Source organism: Protopterus annectens, chromosome 3.part0, assembly GCF_019279795.1.
Source record: "Protopterus annectens isolate FY-2018-M chromosome 3.part0, PAN1.0, whole genome shotgun sequence".
Lineage (NCBI taxonomy): Eukaryota > Metazoa > Chordata > Ceratodontiformes > Protopteridae > Protopterus > Protopterus annectens.
The window spans coordinates 549,935,158-549,956,516 of record NC_056731.1 but is presented as its reverse complement, the minus strand read 5'-3'; the positions used below and the strand labels follow the sequence as shown (position 1 = coordinate 549,956,516).

The 21,359-nt window shown below is 43.3% G+C and overlaps 1 protein-coding gene across 2 annotated transcripts in view; it reads right to left on the bottom strand.

Annotated features, from left to right (window-relative positions):
* Window positions 1-21,359, bottom strand: part of MAK (male germ cell associated kinase) — a 1,846,682-nt gene that overhangs the window by 1,715,469 nt on the left and 109,854 nt on the right. For both annotated transcript variants that reach the window (XM_044064971.1, XM_044064972.1), the window contains exon 3: window positions 15,344-15,398. In XM_044064971.1, the coding sequence (XP_043920906.1) occupies window positions 15,344-15,398 (55 nt within the window). The remainder of the gene's footprint in view (window positions 1-15,343; window positions 15,399-21,359) is intronic.

Here is a 21,359-nt window from a genome sequence, read left to right as displayed (position 1 = left end):
AAGGTAAAATCTCAGTTGTCTGTGTACGTCCAGGGTATGCAGAATTTTTTCTCCTTTACTGGTAGGCTTTGGGAAGAAAGTGGGTAGGTGAATGGTCTGGTTGAGGGATACCTCAGAGATCACCTTAGGCATAAAGGCAGGGTTGTTTCTCAGAGAGACCCTGTCTGTATAGAAAATGATGAAGGGCTCGGTGGCCATTAGGGCCCAGAGCTCAGATACCCTCCCTGGCAGAAGTGATGGCTAGCAATAGAGCAGTGTTCCAAGAGAGGTACTTGAGATCTGTTGAGAATGCTGGTACAAAAATGGGTACAGTCAACTTTTCCAAAACAAAGTTAAGATCCCAAGCTGGAGCAGGTCGCCTTCTACGCGGTCTGATGTGAGCTACACCTCTGAGAAACTGTTTTAAGAGGTGCTGAGAGAACAAGGGCGGCTCCACCTGGACACAGGCTGAGATAGCTAAAGCATGAGTCTTGATAGAGGAGTAGGACAACCCCTTTGCTAGCAGCTCTGCCAGGTAGTCCAGAACCAGAGGTAAAATGGCATTGGCACCGTCTGCGCCTCTGCTGCTGAACCAGCAGGTGAACCTTTTCCATTTTGCTGAATAAGATTTTTTGGTGCTGGGTCTACGGGCCTCCTTAATAATGTCCAACACTTGCTTGCTGAGGGCTGTAGTGTTATCTGCCTTTGAGGAATCAACCATGCGGTTATAACTTGAGAGTGGCCAGGCCTGGGTACAGTAGCTTTCTTTCCTGTTGTGTGAGAAGGTCTGTGGAGGGGGGGGTAGGAAGATAGGAGGTTAGCTGCTCAGACTGAGCAGCATGGGATACCAGTGCTACCTCTGCCAGTCTGGGGCAATTAGGATAGCCCTTGGCTCTTCCTCTCTGATCTTGAGCAGCACCCTGGGTATCAGAGGCAGGGGGGAGGAAAGCATATACAAACAGGCTGCCCCAATGAAAGGAGAGGGTGTCCACCCTCCAAGCTTCTGCAGGAAACTCTCTAGAGCAAAATTTTGTTAGCTGCTGGTTCTGGTAGCTTGTCTATGTCTGGTTTCCCCCAGATTTGACTGATCTGTAGGAAAGTCCTCCTGTGCAACTGCCATTCATGGGGATCCAGGAGTTGTCTGCTTAATTGGTCTGCCAGGGTGTTTTGTTTCCCTGGAAGGTATTGTGCTATCAGATGCAGTCCCAGGTTTGAGGCTGATTGCCAGATTTCCATAGCTAAGCGACAGAGGGAGTAAGAATGGGATCCCCCTTGCTTGTTGATGTACTACATGACAGTTGTGTTGTCTGTCTTGACTAAAAAGACTCCTGGTGACCGGTGCTCCTGGAAGGTTAGAATTGCTCTGTGCACTGCTAGCATTTCTTTCAAGATGATGTGGAGACCCTGACCCTCCTGTTCCCAAAAGGCCTGAGTTTGGAGTGTTCCTTTGTGAGCTCCCCAGGAAATGTCCGAGGCATCTGTGGTTTTAGTTTGATCATGTGGCTGAAGGAAAAAGGGGAGGCCCTTGTTCAGGTAGCAAGCCTCAGCCCACCATAGGAACTCTTTCCCCAGACAAGGAATTGGGGGGTGGGGGTTGGTGTTGCAGTGACTGGGAGTGGTGGCATCAGAGATTCCTTAGGTACCATTGCAATTTTTTCATGTATAGTCTGGCAAGGGGGACCAGCAGGATGTAGGAGGTCATGTATCCCAAGGCTTGCAGGCTTTTTCTAGCAGCAATGTAGGTTTTGTGTGCCAGATGGGTAAAGTGGGACTGTAGGAAGGCCTGCTTCTGTGGGGGGAGGAAGGCCATTTGAGCTGAGGTGTCTAGAAGGGTGCCCAGGAAGGTAATCCTTCATGTGGGTTGCAGATGGGACTTTTCCTGGTTGATGGTGAATCTCAGAGAGGTTAGTAGGGCTTGCACAAAGGAGAGGTTCTGCAAGAGTTTTTCCTTGGTTTCTGCCTGAATGAGGCAGTCGTTGAGATACAGATAAATGTGTATGCCCTTCTGACTGCAAAATGAAATGACTGCAGCCAGGCACTTTGTAAAGACTCCAGGAGCAGTGGATAAGCCAAAGAGCAGAGCAGAGAACTGAAAGTGTTGGGACCCTGATCTGAACCTTAGGTAACTTCTGTAGGACTGTCTGAAATGGATTTGCAGGTAGACATTCTTCAGATCTAGGGTCACTAGCCAGGCTTGTGGCAAGAGCATCGGTAGAAGTTTTTGTAGAGTCAGCATCTTAAATTTTGGAACCAGGAGGGACAGATTCATGGTGGAGAGGTCTAGGACAGGGCACCAGGTGCCCTCTTTTTGGTTTCTCTTTGAAATAGAATCTGTACCCGCTGGTAAAAAATTTCAGGACCTGTAGATCTGAGGTAATGGCCTGCCAGTTTTCTAGGAAGAGGGAAAGTCTTCCTCTTAGCCTGTTGGGTGACCTGAGGGGCACAGGGAGGGGAGAGAGTCATTGTGAGGCATTGGAGAAGAGGGTAGGTTTAGACCTCCCTTGCCTAGGGGCAGCAGTAGACCACTGCTGGGTCTTTGCTGGCTATGGGACTGATGCCTAGCGGGTTCTGTCCCTGCATCCCTTTCTCTGGACTGGTTTTGTCTGTGAGGGAAAGGACCAGTGTTTAGTGGGGAAGTTTCTGCTGAACCTAGGAGGTTGCACCTGTAAGAAGCCCTTGACAGTTTGCATGGACTTGGCTTTGCCCTCCATTTTCTTAATGACCTCTTCAGCTTTAGGTCCAAGCAACTGGTCTTTATCCAAGGGGGCATCTAGCAGCTTAGATTTGACCTGGTCAGGCAAAGGTTGCTCCCTTAACAAGGCATACCTTCTGATTACTGAGCCTGTTACTGCAGCCCTGACAGAAGCTTCTAAGGCGTCAAAACTACAACAGTGTTTGGCTACCTGAGAGCTAGACTGTGAGGTCTGTTAATTCTCTGGTAGTACTATTGTCAGTAATGGAAGATAACTTCTGTTTAATAAGTTCAAGGACATTTTGCTGGAATTTGAGCATATGGAATTAACAGCTTAATGCTCTCACAGCTAAAGTGGCTGAAGTATATACCCTTTTTCCCATTCTATCTAAAGCTCTGTTCTCTTTGTCCGCTGGAATGTGATTTCTAGATGAGTTTGCTCTAACTCCCATAGGGCCTTGATTAATGACTTCAGGGTCTGCAGATGGATTCTTGAAAAGATATTTGTGGGTGTCTTGCACCCTGTAATATCTGTCTGGTTTTCTGGATGCTGGAGGGAGAGAATCTGGTGAAGGGAAATTCTAGAAAAACATTCTCCACTACATTCAGGATAGGTGGAATGGCCAGAGGTTTATGCTGGGGTAGGTCAAGGAATTCTCTCAGTCTCTTCTTAGACTGAGGCTAATCTTAGGGCTCCCACTGAAAGTGTTCTCTGAGGGAATTTAAGGTTTCCCCAAATGAGATGTCCTCAGGAGGGGAAGCGGAGGGAATAGGATCATCAGCATCAGAGTCCTCAAATGCTGCTAAGGGCTGGTCTTCACGTCTGACTCCTCACGGACAGATTATTTTGATTCCTGGTCAGAGAGAGACTTGAGAGGCATCCCTTTTTCTTTTGGCTGGGGTGGGAGGATGGGGTTGGTTTTCCCTAATAAGAGTCATCGAGTCTTCTGCCATCCTGAGCAGTTGATGTGACTGATGAGCAGGCTGGCTAGGTGTAGGTCAGTGGCTGGGCCCTTGGGGAGGGACCTTTTTGGGGGGTAGTCTTAGGCTTAGGCCTGGACGGGTCAGTAGTCTTACACAAAGTGAGTTTAACCGGCGGCGTTGTCGTTGGTCTGAGCCTGGCTTCAGTGGTCGGTGGAGTCTCATGCAATGCAGCTCCGGACCTGACCGTGTGAGGAAGAGGCAACATACCAGCAGAGGGAGGTGGATCCAGCAGTGTACCAGACTCCAAACGGGTCTTGGTAGAGGCCTGCAACAGTTCCGCAGCTGGCATAAGGGGCTGCGAAGGTGCCTCACTGAGTTCAGCTGTAGCACTGAGTTGAAAAATACCAGACTTTTGACCTGAGTTGTCAGAGGGCCTAATATTTAGAGGCCTATACCTATCCTATTCTTTCTTTTTTCTAGGTAAGTCAGTAGCCGGTTGAGAGACCAACACCATTTTGCATTGAGAAAAAGATTCACTAAAATGCCTAGCTACAAAATTTCAGCTCATCTACGTATGGTTCTAGCATAAAACAGTGCACAGAACTGACACGCAAGAAAGACTGATGTAATGGCTTCGGCTGTCACCCTTTATAGTACAGATGATCTGACATCAGCCACAGTCTCTGAACAGCCGACGCAGGAGGGAAATAATTTAATCTGGTATTCAGGCCGGCCGAGGGCTACCCAGCAGGGATAACCCCACAAGTGATGACTGCAACAGTGAAACACGAAGAACATCTCACGGTATCTCCATTCATATCCCCATAAGGCAAACCTCTCACAATCAAACATCAAAGTCAAAACGGATTCTATTGTGTGAGACACTGATGCACCACTCACCAAGGCTGAGCAAAGAGAGGATCACGGTCAGCTGCCTATATGAAGACAGGATTTCCTGCTGCATAATGCCTGTACTCAGCACTGTGCATCCCAAGTACACATATGACTCAGTCATAGTACACGTGAGAGTAAGCAACCTGAGGCATGCCTCCTGGAGCTGACAGAATGTGTGTTGGAGGGAAGTATGAACCTAGCCCTGAGCAGCACTTCATATTCACCTAAAATACCACAGTATGAACAAAAATTGATTTACTTTAACAATTGTCTTAGCTTCTGGTGTCATCTGAAGGGGTACAATATTCATCTTCTTGGAAGGACATTATAGACATTCTGGTGTCATATGAAGGAGTACAATATCTATCTAGCTGGAAGGACATTGTAGACATTCCTACATGCTTTGCACCTGTTCCACCAAGGCTTTCATTTATTGGCAGAAACCTTATCTACCCCACAGTGCCTTTTGTTAGGCAAAGTCAGTCTACAAAAGCTTCCAACATAGTAAAACAATATTTGGAAAATGAAGGTATTTCTGCTCAATGCTAGGAGCCTAAACAGAAAGCCATAATCCCTACAGGCACTCCTTACCATAGAATGCATCGATATATGCATCACTGAGGAGGCCCGGTTCAGGAACATTGAGAGCACCCCATTAATGCAAGGTGTCAATACTTATCATGTTTTCAGACCCACTGTACTAACTGAAGGCACTAAAGGCAGCAATACTTGTATATTCATAAAACAGAATTACACCTCCAGACTAGTTAAGAAAGATAATGCCATAGAACTCCTTCATGTCCAACTTACCATTAACGAAACCCTGCAATATACTGTAGCCAACTATAGCCAACTATAGGACTCCCTCTATGACCCCTTTGGCCCATGACTCCTACTTATCTAATATAGAGGCCCTAAGCATTCACCCAAACATGATTCTCTTAGGGGACTTCAACTACCCCTACAGTAACAGGGAAACTTGTACATCCCAAGCATGTACGCCTAAATATTTCTGGACTTAATAAATACAAACCAATGAGAGGAGACAAAATCCAGGACTTTGTTCTTAGTTATATGGGACAGCTTTTTTCCTCAACAGTTGTAACACCCTCCCTTGTTAAATTAGACCATTAATCTGTCATATTTACCATAAGACTGAAGCTGGAAGCATCCGCCAATAACTTATTGACAGATTATGCCAAAGCAAATCTATTAACCAAACTCATGTTATTCACCCCATCCAAAAGCATAACTATCGACATAAATTCCTTCCTCATAACCAGTCAAAACAACACATCCCTAGAAATTGTTTCCAGTGCTAAATTGTTAGGAGCTCTTATCGATAATCAGCTTACATTTGATTCCCATATACAAACAAACATTAAAAAAACACATCAGAAACTCGGTATGTTCTACCGCCATATTCGCTTCCTCTCCCCATCCACTAGATTTCTCCAATCTACCACATACCTCATCCCTTCTCTCCTTTATGGTGCCCCACTCTTAACCAACCTAAAATCCTCTATCAAAACAAAACTCTCCTCCTGCTACAACAAAATCACTAAATTCACCACTGGGCACAGATCCTCCTCCCATCACTATACTGCCCTCCACAAACTAAACTGGCTAGAGCTCCCAAACTACCTTATCTACACTCAACTAACTCATGCACATAAGCTCATTTTCAAGCCCTCACTCTGCCCCTCACTTGCCTCAACCTTCACCATGCACCAAGCTAGCAGACCTCTAAGAACCAGCACTCAGAACCTAATTGAACTCCACAAACCAGCATATCCGGCAGGCAAACTCTTACTCTCCTTTCCCCTGCCCGTCTCTGGAACTCCCTCCCACCTCATATCCACAGTACCAGCAGACTTCCCATCTTTAAATCTCTCCTCCAATCACATTTATCATCTCTCTGGGAATGCTCATGTTCCCATCCTGCATAACATCACCAGCTACTACCTTACCCCCTTAGTCTATAAACTCATCCCTCCTATAGGAACATACACATTGTAATTAATCTCTTATGTTAATACCTCCTGCACACACCTACTAACTATTGTCTTACTTAACACTTTTTTTTCTTTTCTTTCTCAAGTAAACATAGAGACTATAAAATTGTAAACTGATATGAATTATTGCATATGCTCTTCTGTGTTTTCCTGTTGTATTAACATTTACTTGTGCTTATATGTACTATTCTGACACTTTAACAAACTGTTATGTTATTTTATTGCATTTTATTTTTATTCTTTACTTGTATATTTGATATTGTATCTATGGAGCTTTTCTCCCCAGGACTCCATCGAAAATGGGCTCATTCAGCCCAATGGACCATCCTGGCAAACAAACTTCAAATAAATAAATAAATAAATATTAAAGCTTAGAGATGACACGGCAAAATTCAATTTTCCTTTCCAGCCTGGAGACCCCTACACAAATGTGGCATCCTTCACTGCTAAAATTCTTGTCCCCCTCTGAAATAAGTTCAACACCAAGTTTAAAAATAAACCCTTATGGTGGAACGTTAATATAAATAGACTTTACAATAAAAGGAAAATCTCTTGGAATACAAAAACAATTCTTATTTGCAAAAACCAAAAACACTCTTACCAAGAGAACTTCAGACCCTGATTAAATCAACCAAAATTAGATAGGAGGTAAAAATAAGAAGTTATGTACCTACCATAATGTTCCATGTTAGTTGTCTTCTTCTCGCCTTCTTTCTTGCTGGTTGGGCTCGGAGCCGATCCTCGGCTTTGACTCGGCCATCTTCTAAAGCTTGAGAGCTATTTACTGGCTTGAGGCCTCCCCATATCCCACAATGCCTGGCGCTAGATCCCCAGATCTCATTTGGTAGACCTAACTACAAACATAAGTACACCTGTCCTAACTGCATATGTTTAGCTACAGAGCTAAAAGACTCAGCCAGCGAAAAGGAACTCAGAGGGAAACTCTTCTCGGTCTATTAGGATAGGGGGACAGAGGGTGGGACGCAAGAAAGAAGGCGGGAAGAAGACAACTAACATGGAACGTTATGGTAGGTACATAACTTCTTAATGTTAAGTTGTCTATCTCGCCTTAATTCTTGCTGGTTGGTACAGCGTCCCTAGCACCTCAGTCCTGGGTGGATCATCGGAACTGACTCTTCAGCACAGTGGAACCAAAATCAGCTCTGCTCCTAGAGGCCACATCCAGCTTATAATGAGAAATGAATGTATGGGGAGTGGCCCATGTAGCTGCCGCACAAATGGCTTCCATTGGTAATCTTGCCTGAAAAGCTACAGAAGTTGCTAAAGCCCTAGTAGAGTGGCCTTTTGGTTTAGCAGGGAGCTGTTTGTTCCTCAATTGATAAATCAAGGTAATAATAGAAGTCAACTGCCTAGAGAGAGTTATTTTAGACACTGGTAGACCTTGTTTACCTTCAGCATAGGACAGGAAGAGCTGGTCTGATTTTCTAATTTGTTTAGTCCTATGCAAGTAGAAACGTAATTGTCTATGAACATCCAATTGATGTAATTTATGTTCAGCTTTGTTGGAATAATTTGGGAAGAAGACCGGAAGATCAATGGACTGATTCAGATTACTCTCAGAAGGTACCTTAGGAAGGAAGGAGGGATTAGTCCTGAGCGAAACTCTGTCATTATGGAAAACTAAATAAGGAGGGCGAACACAAAGGGCCTGGAGTTCAGAAACTCTTCTAGCTGAAGTAATTGCCAAAAGAAAGAGGGTTTTCCAAGAAAGAAACTTCAAGGAACATGAAGCTGCGGGTTCAAAGGGGGGCAATATTAGGGAAGCTAGGATCAAATTCAGATCCCACGGAGGTGGGGGATCTCTTACTGGGGGCCTGAGCAAAGTAGTCCCTTTAAGAAATGCTTTACAAAGCTTATGGGACATAATACTAGTTTCAGATAGGCCTGCATGAAAATTTGAAATTGCGGCTAACTGAACTCTAATGGTGGCAGAAGCGGACCCAGCCTGAAAAAGCTCCGCTAAGAAATCTAAAACGTGGTGGACAGGGGCTGAAAAGGGATCTATATTTTTAGACTCTGCCCAGCAAGAGAAACGTTTCCACTTACTAGCATAAGTTTTTCTGGTGGTAGATTTTATGCGAAGATAAGATGATTTCACACACCGATTGGGAAATGTTCGAAAGCCTGGCTAAGGTTGGAAGTGGCGCAACCAAGCAGTGAGGTTGAGAGACTGAAGGGATTGGTGCAGCCCGCCCGACTGATTGTTCAGGAGGTCTGGTACTGGGTCCAGGGTCCAAGGTCCAGGGCTGCTCCAGAAGGTAATGATGCAGGAACGGAAACCAAATTTGTCGAGGCCAGTAGGGGGCAATGAAGATCATCTTGCATCCCAGCGAGTAGCTTTCTGTATTAGTTTGGGAATCAGGGGAAATGGAGGGAATGCATAAAGAAGCCCCTGAGGCCAATCGTGAATTAGAACATCTCTGGGGGAGTATCCGGGAAGAGGAAGGAGAGAAAAGAAACTGTCGCACTTGCTGCTGAAGGGGGTGGTGAAAAGGTCGCAGCAAGGTTGACCCCACTTGCGGAAGATTTGGTCCGCCACTGTCTGATTGAGAGACCACTCGTGAGGCATGAGGATTGCTCTGCTCAGCCTGTCCGCTATAACGTTGGACTTCCCAGGGATGTGCATTGCTATCAGAAACTGCTGGGAAGAGATTGCCCACTGCCAGAGTCCGAGTGCTTCTCGACATAGGGAGTAGGACTTGGTTCTGCCCTGCTTGTTGATGTACCACACTACCGACATATTGTCTATCTGAATTGCAATGGTCCTGGTGGGAAGAGAGTTCTGAAGAGCTTGCAATGCTAAAAGCACAGCTCTCATCTCCAAGACATTGATATGCAGATGGTACTCGTGGGGTTGCCAGGTGCCTTGGACTGTTCTACCCTGAAAGTGCCCCCCCCCCACCCGATCAGGGAGGCATCCATGGTCACTGTGGCTACTGGAGGAGGAGAAAGAACAAATGGTCTGCCCTGGGGTACTGACGGGGAAACCCTCCACCAAGCAAGCTGGTCTTTGCATGTCTGTGTAATCATGATCATATGAGACACTGGAAGTTGTAGGAATGACCATTGGGTGAAAAGCAACCACTGAAGAATCCTCATATGAAAACGAGCCAGGGGGACTAGTATGATTGCTGCTGCCATGAGGCCCAATGTCTTTAGGACGAATCTGGCCAGAATTTTCTTGCATCCTAATAATACCTGTACATGTCGGCGAATATCTAATACTCTGTGTAACAGAAGTCTCGCTGACATGTCTTTTGTACTTAAGCTTACACCTACAAAGGTTATAGATTGACATGGCGACAATGCAGACTTTTCGAAATTTATTGTGATACCTAGCTTGGAGAAAGTTTGGATGGTGTAGTCCCAGGCTCATAGTAGCTGATGTCTGGTGGTAGCAGTAAGGAGCCAGTCTTCTAGATAGGGAAACACCTGGAATCCTTGCCGTCTCAGGTGAGAGGTAACTACTGCCATACATTTGGTGAACACCCTGGGGGCTGTGGTGAGACCAAAGGGCAGAGCTTGGAACTGATAATGACTGGCTCCCAGCCGGAAGCAGAGGAATCTTCTGGAGTGCCTGTCCATTTTGATATGGTAGTACGCATCTTGAAGATCTATGGAGCACATCCAATTGTCCTGACCCAAAAAGGGTAGAATGGACTGAAGCGTGACCATCCGGAACTTTGTTCTTTGTACAGACCTGTTTAGTCTGCTGAGATCCAAAATGGGTCTCCAGTCCCCTGTCTTTTTTGGTACTAAATAGAACCTTGAGTAAATTCCGGATCCTTGCTGTTCTGCTGGGACTCATTGGATGGCTCGTTTTTGTAGCAGTTTTGAGATCTCTTGTACTGCTTGTTCCCTTAGACTGGGTGGAACATCTGGAAGGGATTTGTTTGACCTTAAGGGGGTATGAACGAAGGGAATGCTGTAACCGCCGGATATGATAGACTGTACCCATCTGTCTTGAGTTATGTCTTGCCAGGCTTTTGGGTACAGCAATAATCTTCCCCCGACTGCCTCCGAAGGCAGGCAGCCGGGCAGCCCCTCAGGGATGCTGGAAGGGCTTGTCAGAGAAGGAATCTCTGCTGCCCTAATTTTGCGGGCCCCCTCTGCCTCGAGGGTGGCGTTTATTGTTGTTTCCTCCTCTGCCCCTGGAGGGAAACTCACTACGTGTGTCAGGCACAGCTCCCTGGGGTTTCCAGAACCACATCTTCCCACTTTTCTGACCTTTGGGGTATGGTCTATAAGGAGTGACTCGAAGACTGAGAAGAGTGAGATCGGTGACTTTGCTCCAACTGTAACAGAGGCGACCCCGGAGCAGAGTGAATCAACTCTAGGGATGGGGACCTAGAACGCTTTCGGCTCACTGAAGGTTCTGACACCAGGGTCGGAGCCAACTGAGAGGCAGGTACTTTGGTTCTGGCCGGAACCAAAGTCGAAGCAGACGCCACACCCGACGACGGCTCCGAGCTGGGAGCCGACGGCTTCGTTGGCTTGGAGGGCTTCCCTGGCTGAGTCTTAGCAGGTGACCCTTCAGGTTTTAGTAATCTTCTAAGGATTAACTTATTCCTATGCTCCTGCAGGACTCTTGGACTAAAGGCGTGGCACACCGAACAAGAGTCCTGCAGGTGTAGGGTGCCCAAGCAGTAGACACAAGAAGTGTGACCATCTGTCAGAGACATCATCTGACAGCATGAGTCACACTTCTTGAATCCCGATACCTTCGTATCTTTGGACATCCTGCAAAAAGGAAATATCACAGGAAAAAAAGGTCAACAGTACAACAGTAGGTAACAAGTATAAAGAAATCTGTACACACAAAACACCAGTTACCACACCTTAACAACGCACACACACACTATAACTATAATATATATATATATATATATATATATATATATATATATATATATATATATATATATATATATATCAGAAAAAAGTAACATACTACAACTATTTCTACCTGAAACACGATAAAAAGTATTTTAGAGAACAAGGGTTAGCCTCTAACTAAAAACGGCTACCTTGAAGAGGGGAGGGGGGACTCTCTAACAGTAAAAACGAGTTTTCTAAGGGGATGGGATAGATCTAACTACACAGAGACAATAAGAGTACTAAAACTACTATAACAAATTTAAACACCAACTAACTACAAGAAATTTTTATAAAGATGAAAAATACGACCTGAGCCAGCAAAAGCAACCTCGTAGCAGAAGCGTCAAGCGAGATCTGGGGATCTAGCACCAGGCATTGTGGGATATGGGGAGGCCTTGAGCCAGTAAATTGCTCTTGAGCTTTAGAAGATGGCCGAGTCGGAGCTGAGGATTGGCTCCGAGCCCAACCAACAAGAATGAAGGCGAGATAGACAACTTAACATTAGCTACCCATGCAAAAGACAATCACAAAACCTTTGTTTAACATGAAAGCTCATAAATAATGTTCAAAATTGGACTGAGCTAATAGTAAATGATACCATATCCTCTAAGCCTGAATACATACCTAATCTACTAGCACATAAATTTAGCCTTAACCCCCCCCCCCCCGTTTTGCTCAGATGCCTTATCAGCATCTGCATCTCCCCTTCAGATCTCCAAGAACAAGTTTTCAAAGCACTATCAAAGGGCAAGAACACTGCTTCTACGGGGCTGGATAACATACCAAGATAACTATTGGGCAGCCTGAAACACGATATATCAATGCACCCCCACAGAGGCTTTTCAACATTAGCTTCCAAACAGGGTTTGTACCAAATGAATGCTGGACTTTAACAGTCAACCCCCTTCACAAAAGTGGGAGAAGTCAAGCGATCCAGGCAACTACAGACCCATTAAGACTAATCAACCTGAAGTGTAAGCCTATTGGAAACATCATTGTGGATTTAATAAATGAGGACATAAGCAACCTACAAACTATCAACCTGAGCCAGTTCAGTTATATAAAATGAGGATCCTGCCAGTTACCTCTTTCTGACCCATCACACCTCCAAAAGGTAAAGCAAGCTGGAATGACTAGGGAAATGATTTTTTGAGCTATGATACAATTCAGAATTGCCTACATATAGTAAGGCCTTGCTGAGTCCAATTATGATGGCTGCCAACACAGCAATTACTAGAAAATGGAAATCAAAGTCTAAACCAACTTTAAGTAGTGAAGATAGTAACACAATTAAAACAACTGGAACTAGGATCTTTAGAAAAGAGTAGGAGCAAATTACGTAGGAAAGAATGGGAACTGTGGGATGAATACAAGCAGAGGAGGAACAAGGTTTAAAGAAGGCAGGATTTGAGTTAACTATGTAGTGGCTGACTAACAATGACTGGATATGTTAAAAATGATGTATAATGTTTGCAGCTACAGTTGTGTTGTACGGTTTGGAATATATAATGTTTGCAACGGAGATTGCTTTGCTATGGTTTTCTGTCATTTATATAAATGTAACATAGCCTAAGTTACACATGATAATTTAATAAAGATGTTTCTTGTTTAAAAAAAAAAATAAAAATAAAAATAATGGAAGTTGGAGCTTTAGAAAAGGGAAGGAGCAAGTTACATAGACATAAATGGAATTTGTGGGAAAAATACATGCAGGATAATATTTTGGAGGAGGAGTAAGGTTTAAGGAAAGACAGGAAATGAATAACTTATGTTGAACTGAAAGTTGTTATACAGAAAAAAAAATGATATATAGTGTGTGCAAGTGTAAGAAAAATAATAATATATATTTTTCTATGTGTGTGTGTGTGTATATATATATATATATATATATATATATATATATATATATATATATACACACACCTATGCTTTAATAGATAGATAAATAAAAGTGTTAAAAAAGGCTAAGAGGATCTTGCCTTCTCAACCTAGCTGACTTTGAGAAAGTCGTGGAAGAAATGGATGAGGGAAAAAAAAATTCACACCACATATCTGGACCTCACAAAGAAATTCAACACATCTTCCATTCAGGCATAGATAACAAATTATCCAGTTAAATATATACATCCCCACACTGTATAGTAAACTGGCTCACAGAAAGATCTGGAGAAATTAGGGTGGGCGGATCTACCTCCACCAATAGACCTGTCACTAGAGGAGTACCAGAAGACTTGGTCCTTGTGCCTTTACATTTTTGCATCTACTTGTTAGAGGTCAAGTCAATGTTGAGGGTTTATGACTGACAAAGTTTGCTCATGACTATAAACCTATCATAAACCACAGAAATCCACCGTCAGAAAAAACAATACTTTTAACAGCAAAAAGGAAGGTTGATAAACCGAAAGCTTTGCATTTTGCTATTAAAAGTATTGTTTTTTCTGACGGTGGATTTCTGTGGTTTATATCAAGCAATTATTCCATTTCATCACTGTATCAGTATTTCTGTCGACTATAAACTTATCGCCATCATAAACTGTACAGAAGACATCCAGATCCTTCAGGAACGCCTGTCACAAACAAATAGCTTGTGTTAAAGTCATTGCCAAAAAGTGCATAACTGCATCCTTCCACAGGCAAAATGATCCCTGCAACTATCACACTGACAGCATTCCCTTGACAACTGACTCAGTACTGAGGGACCTGGGAACATATGTAGACGATGAGCTGTCATTCAACCATCACATATCAACTATAGTTAGGAAGTCCTGATTTATAGCACAGCTTATTAGCAAATTAAGAAAAGTGATCATTTCACTGTACACTGCATGTATTAGGCCAATGAATGAATATAATGCCCCATTCGGCATGTACCTGTCCAAGCAACTGACTCAACTAGAGTGACCACAATGTTTTCTCACCAAGAAAGTCAAGAGACTGTCATAAAATCTATTCTGATCACCTAAAAGCCCTATCCCACTTCTCACTGCCCTATAGGTTAATAAGGGGAGACCTCTGCTTCTCATATACAGCCTCTACCAACCCCAGTTTTTCAAATCTTCTATACATCAGTAAGTTTAACAGTAGCAGGAACACCTGCACTAGAGACGTCAATCTTTATTGCAACTTAAACAGAACATGCTGGAGGGAACAGCTGTGTCTCGCAGAGAATACCACTTCTCTAGAACTGCCTTTCTCCCTTGTGAAGTTAAGTAAATCTCTTGCTTTATTCAACAGCAACCTGGATGTGTAGATGGGAAAATGCAAGTTGACTCCTGGTTTGGCATCCCTGTCCATTACAGACACAGGGAATATGCAAATACTTGCTCCAGGATAATGGTTACTCATACTTACTATACAAAAGATTCTCACACAGTACTTAAGGATGATCTCATCCAGGGTTATATAAGACTTCTGCAAAATACAGGTGCCTTAATACAAAATTAATAAGGCTAGAAACCAAAAGGGAATGCATGGCTAGGCTGCTAAAGAGCTTTGCAGATTAAGAGCCTAGTAAGCACTTACGAACCTATATAAGATTTCCTTCTGTCTCACATGTGACTGGTTAAAGGGTTTGTGAAGGACTGCATAGAGCAGTACTAAACAGAAGGTATCATTCACTGGGTTCTCTCCCATCCCTCAGACTGTTTTACTCTCAAAATGTTAAAAAAATAACTGACAATTATCATTTCAGTTATCATTAAGAAATTAACAGACTCGCATTCATTACTTTCTTCATATAGGTACTAGGTTATGGATAACACATGATATTTAATAGGCTTTCCCCAAACAGAATGGAAGCCCAGACCCCTCCTCGAATAGCTTTGAAACAACTCTTCCAGGAGTTGTTAGTTCTTTTAACAGTTGTTTTGCTCTCTTGACCATTCATTACTGATGACATTTTCAAAATATATAGGCATACATTGCAGATATAATCCTTTACCTTAACTTCCCTCAAGTTCATACATTCATCCCAGGAATAGAACTTTCTTTTCATCCTGTGGCCAAAAGAAAACAAAACAAGCAAAAAAACAGCATATAAGCAAGGTAGAAATAATATCAAAAATAAGCAACAATACACACAAGGATAAAGTAGATGTAATGTACTCACCATAACAACAGATCAGACTGGACTGAGTCCATTCTGCATCACATAGGACCAAGGCTGCAATTCAGGTTGCTTAGTACCTTCCCATCTCACAAAGCACTGTGCTGTTCTCTCTCTCTCTCTCCCTAGCTTTGAAACTAGACATACTAAATCAAGAGGTATACATACACGACACACCGGATCCATCCATCTACAACCCCCTTTTCCCATTTTTACCCGAGGTCAAGATGTCACTTCAACAGTGACAATCTTCTAGAGCCAAGGTTTCTTGGCTAAGGTAAGGGGGAAGGTCAGCAGTGTCATTATACAGGGTGGACCCACTCCATCAAATCTAACATTATGGTAAGTACTTAACTTTCATACCTGACAGGAATTCTTTGTAACTGACAGACTGGCTTCCCAAGCTTTTAGTAATGTAATGGGTTGATCCCTAGGAGAACACATAACCTCAAAAGCAGACCTTGCTCTAGATATTAGACTCTAGCCATAAAGCTTCGGAAAGTTATTTAATGAAGACCATTTAGACACTGTACAAAAATCATTAAAGGCTGTGTTCTTAAAGAAGACTACTGAAACAGCTAAAACACTTGTAGAATAAGCTTTAGTAATGAGTAAAAATGTAACACAGGGAAACCAATTGGTTAAAAACACACAAAAAAAATCTGGCAAAGCTAGACTTTCTACTGTGTGATACCTTAAACCTCTTGTATCAGAGACAACATGGGATATATGTAAATTAGCCTTTAAGGATATCAGGTGTTTCAGCTAAATGGCAATTCTGAATGTCCATGACTTTTTCTTTTACTTTTAAGTCTTTTTCTGGACAATTTCAGGCCAATAAAGCCAAGCTCTCTAGCTGTGGGCATGCATGTTTCTGCATTCTTATAGCATCATCAGCACAGCATAAGAGGAATGTCTGACTTTTGGAAACACAGGGCCGTCATACCCAACTGATATCCATAAACATTAGGGTGTCTATAAAATATCCCAACTAACAAACTAAAACAATGAGTAAAAAGGTCACACAGGAAAACCAGTTGGTTAAAAAACACAAAGAAAAATCTAGCAAAGCTAGACTTTCCACTGTGTGATACCTTAAACCTCTTGTATGAGAGGCAACATAGGATATATGCAAATAACCCTTTAAGGCTATCAGGTGTTTCAGCTAAATGGCAATTCTGAATGTCCATGACTTTTTCTTTTAATTTTAAGTCTTTTTATGGACAACTTCTGGCCAATAAAACCAAACCCTGGTTCAACAGACTTCGGAATAAAGGAAACACAGTTATGATTTTTGCCATTTAGCTGAAACACCTGATATCCTTAAAGGGTAATTTGCATATATCCCATGCTGCCTCTGACACAAGAGGTTTACGGTATCACAGAATGGAAAGTCTAGCTTTGCTAGATTTTTCTTTTTGTAGAATAAGCTTTAGAAAATTTAGGTAACGGCTTTTGTTATGTATGACATAGAAAATTAATACAACTGGAAAACCACCTGGAAAGGCAATTTCCATAATTTTCTGGTTCTACGGACTTGAGAATGAAGGAAACACAGTTATGTTTTTTTGAAACTATTTGGTTTTGCCACATATCTTAGCAATGGACATCTATACTGTGTAAAAATAACTCCCCATGATTAGAGACCATTAGAAAAAAGAAAGGGGTATGGATACACTGGTTTAATGTTTAATTCAGTTGAAAATGTAAGCATAAAAAAGGGATGGTCTTGAGAATAAACGTCACTGTGAAAGACAAAATAAGGAGGCTCAACAGAAACAGCAAAAAATTCTGTAATTATTTTACCTAAAGTAGTTATCAAGAAAGTGTTTTTTCAAGAACAAAGCACAAGTCTCAGACGTACTGGGTCTTGCAACAGGAGATCTCAACAAGAAAGTCCCTTTTAAGAATGTTTTGGAGACTTATAATGAAGCTAAGGGAACTCATCTTGTACCTTGTGAAAATTAAAGACAAGTAAATGACCTTTTAACTGAAGAAAGACTCAAACCATCATCAAAAGTACTTGCAAGTCCTGCAGGCATAGGAGCAGAAAAAGAATGTTGACCCTTGGATGTTTCTCTTTCCACAAAAAAAAAAAAAAAAGAAAAAAAAATTCTATGCTTGCTTCCTGCCTTTCCTGTGGGTAGTCTAGTCTGGCTACAGATTTGCTGTGTCCTGGACTCCTGCATTACCAGGCTATAATTCATGCCACACCTTTCGGACACCTAACTTGGACCGAAACACTAAAGGCGGAGGCGTGTCCATATTCATTAAGGATATCCACACCTCCAGGCTAGTTGCTCAGCATAACACGTCCGAGATTATCCAAGTGCAACTAACTCTGAGCAAGACTGCAATCCAAATTCTAGCTTGCTACAGATACCCCAAGCCTTTCTGTGTTGGAGGGAAGCCTTCTAGCTTAATTTTGTTTCTTAGAACCAGCCAATTTTTTTTGTTTCAGCACTCAAGTCTGTTTCTTTGAGCTCAGCACTTGCTCAGAACTCATTGTAAGCACTAAATAAGCTACAAATTACTACATCACTCAACTTTCCTCACTTGTCTACAGGAAAACAGTTTCTAGTACTTAACAAATAAGCACCTATCCAGGCATGTCTAAGGGTCAGCTCCAGGTGTTTTCTCCTGTCTACCTGATCAATCTGGGCATCTTGGGGCAATGCAGCAATTGCCTCATGTACACAGACAACCCTCTCCTCCTACCACCCAACACTACAACCTGTGAGAGATGCACTTATATAGTCTCTTCACCCAAGACTGGACTAGACAGTCAAGAGGAGAAGGTAAACACTTGTACCACACCACACATCACATACTCCCTCAAAACCTACACCACCAAAACACACACATAGAAACACAAAACACACACCTACAGTCACAGAGGCTCTCAGTAAAAACCTGTCCAAGCAACGGGGACCTCCAAAGCAGAAACACAAGCAACCTCCACCCCCCAAACACAACCCAAATGACACATAGCCCACAAACTCAGTGTGCCACTCAACCACAGCCCATAAGGCACAACAATGTACCCAACACTCTAGTCATAGGTGACTCTCTAGTCAGGCACACTGATGTTTCATTCACCAGGATAAACAAGGAGAAAGTTACTGTCAGCTGCCTGTCAGGTGCCAGGATCCAACACATAACACATTCACTCAGCTCACTCCATACCACATAACGCATTCACTCAGCTCACTCCACAACAAGTACAAATATGACTCTGTCATTGTCCATGTTGGTGTGAATGACCTGAGATGTACTTCCATGGACTACATGAAAAGGGACATGGAGGAGCTGTCCGATCATGTAGCCCAGGCAGGTATGACCCTAGCCCTGAGTAGCATCCTGCTATCACCCAGAATGATACCACAGTACAAGGGCAAAATTATTGACTTCAACAATTGGCTAAGCTTCTGGTGTCATTCTAAGGGGATCCAGCACCGGTCTGCCTGGGATGACATGATCGACAAACCACGATGCTTTGCCAGAGATGGCCTGCACCTGTCGCCCCTGGGATTCCGGATACTGGCTAAGGCTCTAGCCACTCCTATAGTGCCTTTTTTAGGCAAGGTTCAAATGACAAATTCACCACTGTAACAGGTACAAGCAAGCAAAATCTGAGGGTATTGCTACTCAGTGCTGGAAGTCTAAACCTCAAAATGCACTCACTCGAAGCACTCCTTAAAATGGAGAACATCGACATCTGTACACTGACAGCGACCTGGTTCAAGGCACCAGAGAGTACCTCTGCATTACCAGGCTATAATTCATGCCACACCTTTTGGCCACCTAATGTGGACCGAAACACTAAAGGTGGAGGCGTGTCCATATTCATTAAGGATATCCACACCTCTAGGCTAGTTGCTCAGCATAACACATCCGAAATTATCCAAGTGCAACTAACTCTGGGCAAGACTGCAATCCAAATTCTAGCTTGCTACAGATCCCCCACCATGCCCCAGGATTCCCACTCCTCATTTCCTGATACACTGGAAAATATTAGGGTACAACCTAACACCCTAAATAATGGGTGATTTCAACTACCCCACCACTAACTGGGAAAACGAGTCATGTACCAACTCTTTTGCTCAACGTTATCTGGAATTCATACATTCCAATGCCTTTGATCAACTTATCCACACCCCCACCAGGGGCAGCAATATCCTAGACCTGGTTATTACCAACATGGGCAACCAGTGCTCCACACCAGAGGTCAATTCCTCGTTGGTCAGATCCAACCACAAGCTAATCACCCTAGACATCCACATCCCTCCCCACAACCTATTAGGGAAACCACTGTAAAAAAATTTCTCCAAAGCCAACTTCACGCTTCTTAAGACAGAAGTGGCAAACTTCATGACACCCATGCTGACGGACAATAGAGGTATGACTGCTGAATCCTACACAAATTCACTTCATAAGCACTTACACGAGTGTATGGATCATGCAATCCCTAACAGAACCAAGATGCCATCCTCCAAAAAAAGGAACCCAATCTGGTGGTCCCCTGCCATAAACAAAGTCTACAACAGAAGAAAGAAACTGTTGCAAAAAAGAGTAAAATCACATGATTGGAGGAACTCCCTGGTCAGCCTCAGTAAGAAGCTAAGATCCCTCATAAAATCCTCCAAAGCTAGTTACGAAAACAAAATCGCCACTGACTCTGAAGACAACCACAAAGCATTCTATAGCTATGTCAAGAATCTCAGTGGCAACATTCAGACCTGCTCTGAGTTACAGCACAATGGCACTAAATCTCCAAAGCCAAGAACACAGCATCCATGGGACCTGACAGCATCCCAGGCTGCTTTCTACATGAACTACAGAATGAACTGGCACCCCACCTAAGTACCATGTTCAATCATAGCCTCATCTCAGGCTATGTGCCCACTGAATGGTGCACAGCGACAGTTATCCCACTCCACAAAGGGGGAGTCATCACGGACCCTGGAAACTACTGCCCCATTAGCCTGATGAGCCTGGTCTGCAAGGCTATGGAACGTATCATCATGGAACTTATAAATAATGACATTGGTAATCTCCAAACTCTGGACCCCACCCAGTTCGGGTTTGTAAAAGGCAGATCATGACTCCTAAATCTGATAGACTTCTTTGAAGCAGTCACCAAAGCTGCAGATGAGGGTAAGGTAGTTCACACAGCCTATCTAGATCTCGTCAAGGCTTTCAACACCATCCCCCACTCTGGAATTATAGATAAACTCACTAAACTAGGTATAAATCTCTATGTCACAAGATGAGTTGCCAACTGGCTCACTGACAGAACCCACACTGTGAAAGTAGCAGACTCCACATCCAACTTCAGACCAGTGACAAGTGGAGTACAACAGGGTTCAGTCCTCGGTCCTCTCCTGTTTAGTATCTACTTCTCTGAAGTACAGGCTAACACAGAATGTCTTTGGCTAAAGAAGTTCGCAGATGACTGCAAACTAGGAACCATAATCAAAAGTCCAAAAGATGTGGACATCCTACAAAAGGGCCTCGCTGAGACAGATGCCTGGTGTCAAAGCCATGGCCTCAAGCTCAATGCCAAAAAGTGCATTGTCATCCCTTTTGGTAAAAACTCTATACCCATGAACTACCACATAGGCGGTAGTCTACTTAACACCAAAAGTGTGAGAACAGACCTTGGGACTTAGGTGGACAGTAGTCTCTCCTTTGATAATCACATTGCCACAGTAGTCAGGAAATCCTTCTACATGGCACACCTCATCACAAAAGGTTTCTCATCCAGGAAAAACGAGGTAATTGTTCCTCTCTACTCGTCACTCATTAGACCCATTATAGAGTACAACTCCCCTTTTGGTATGTACCTCAC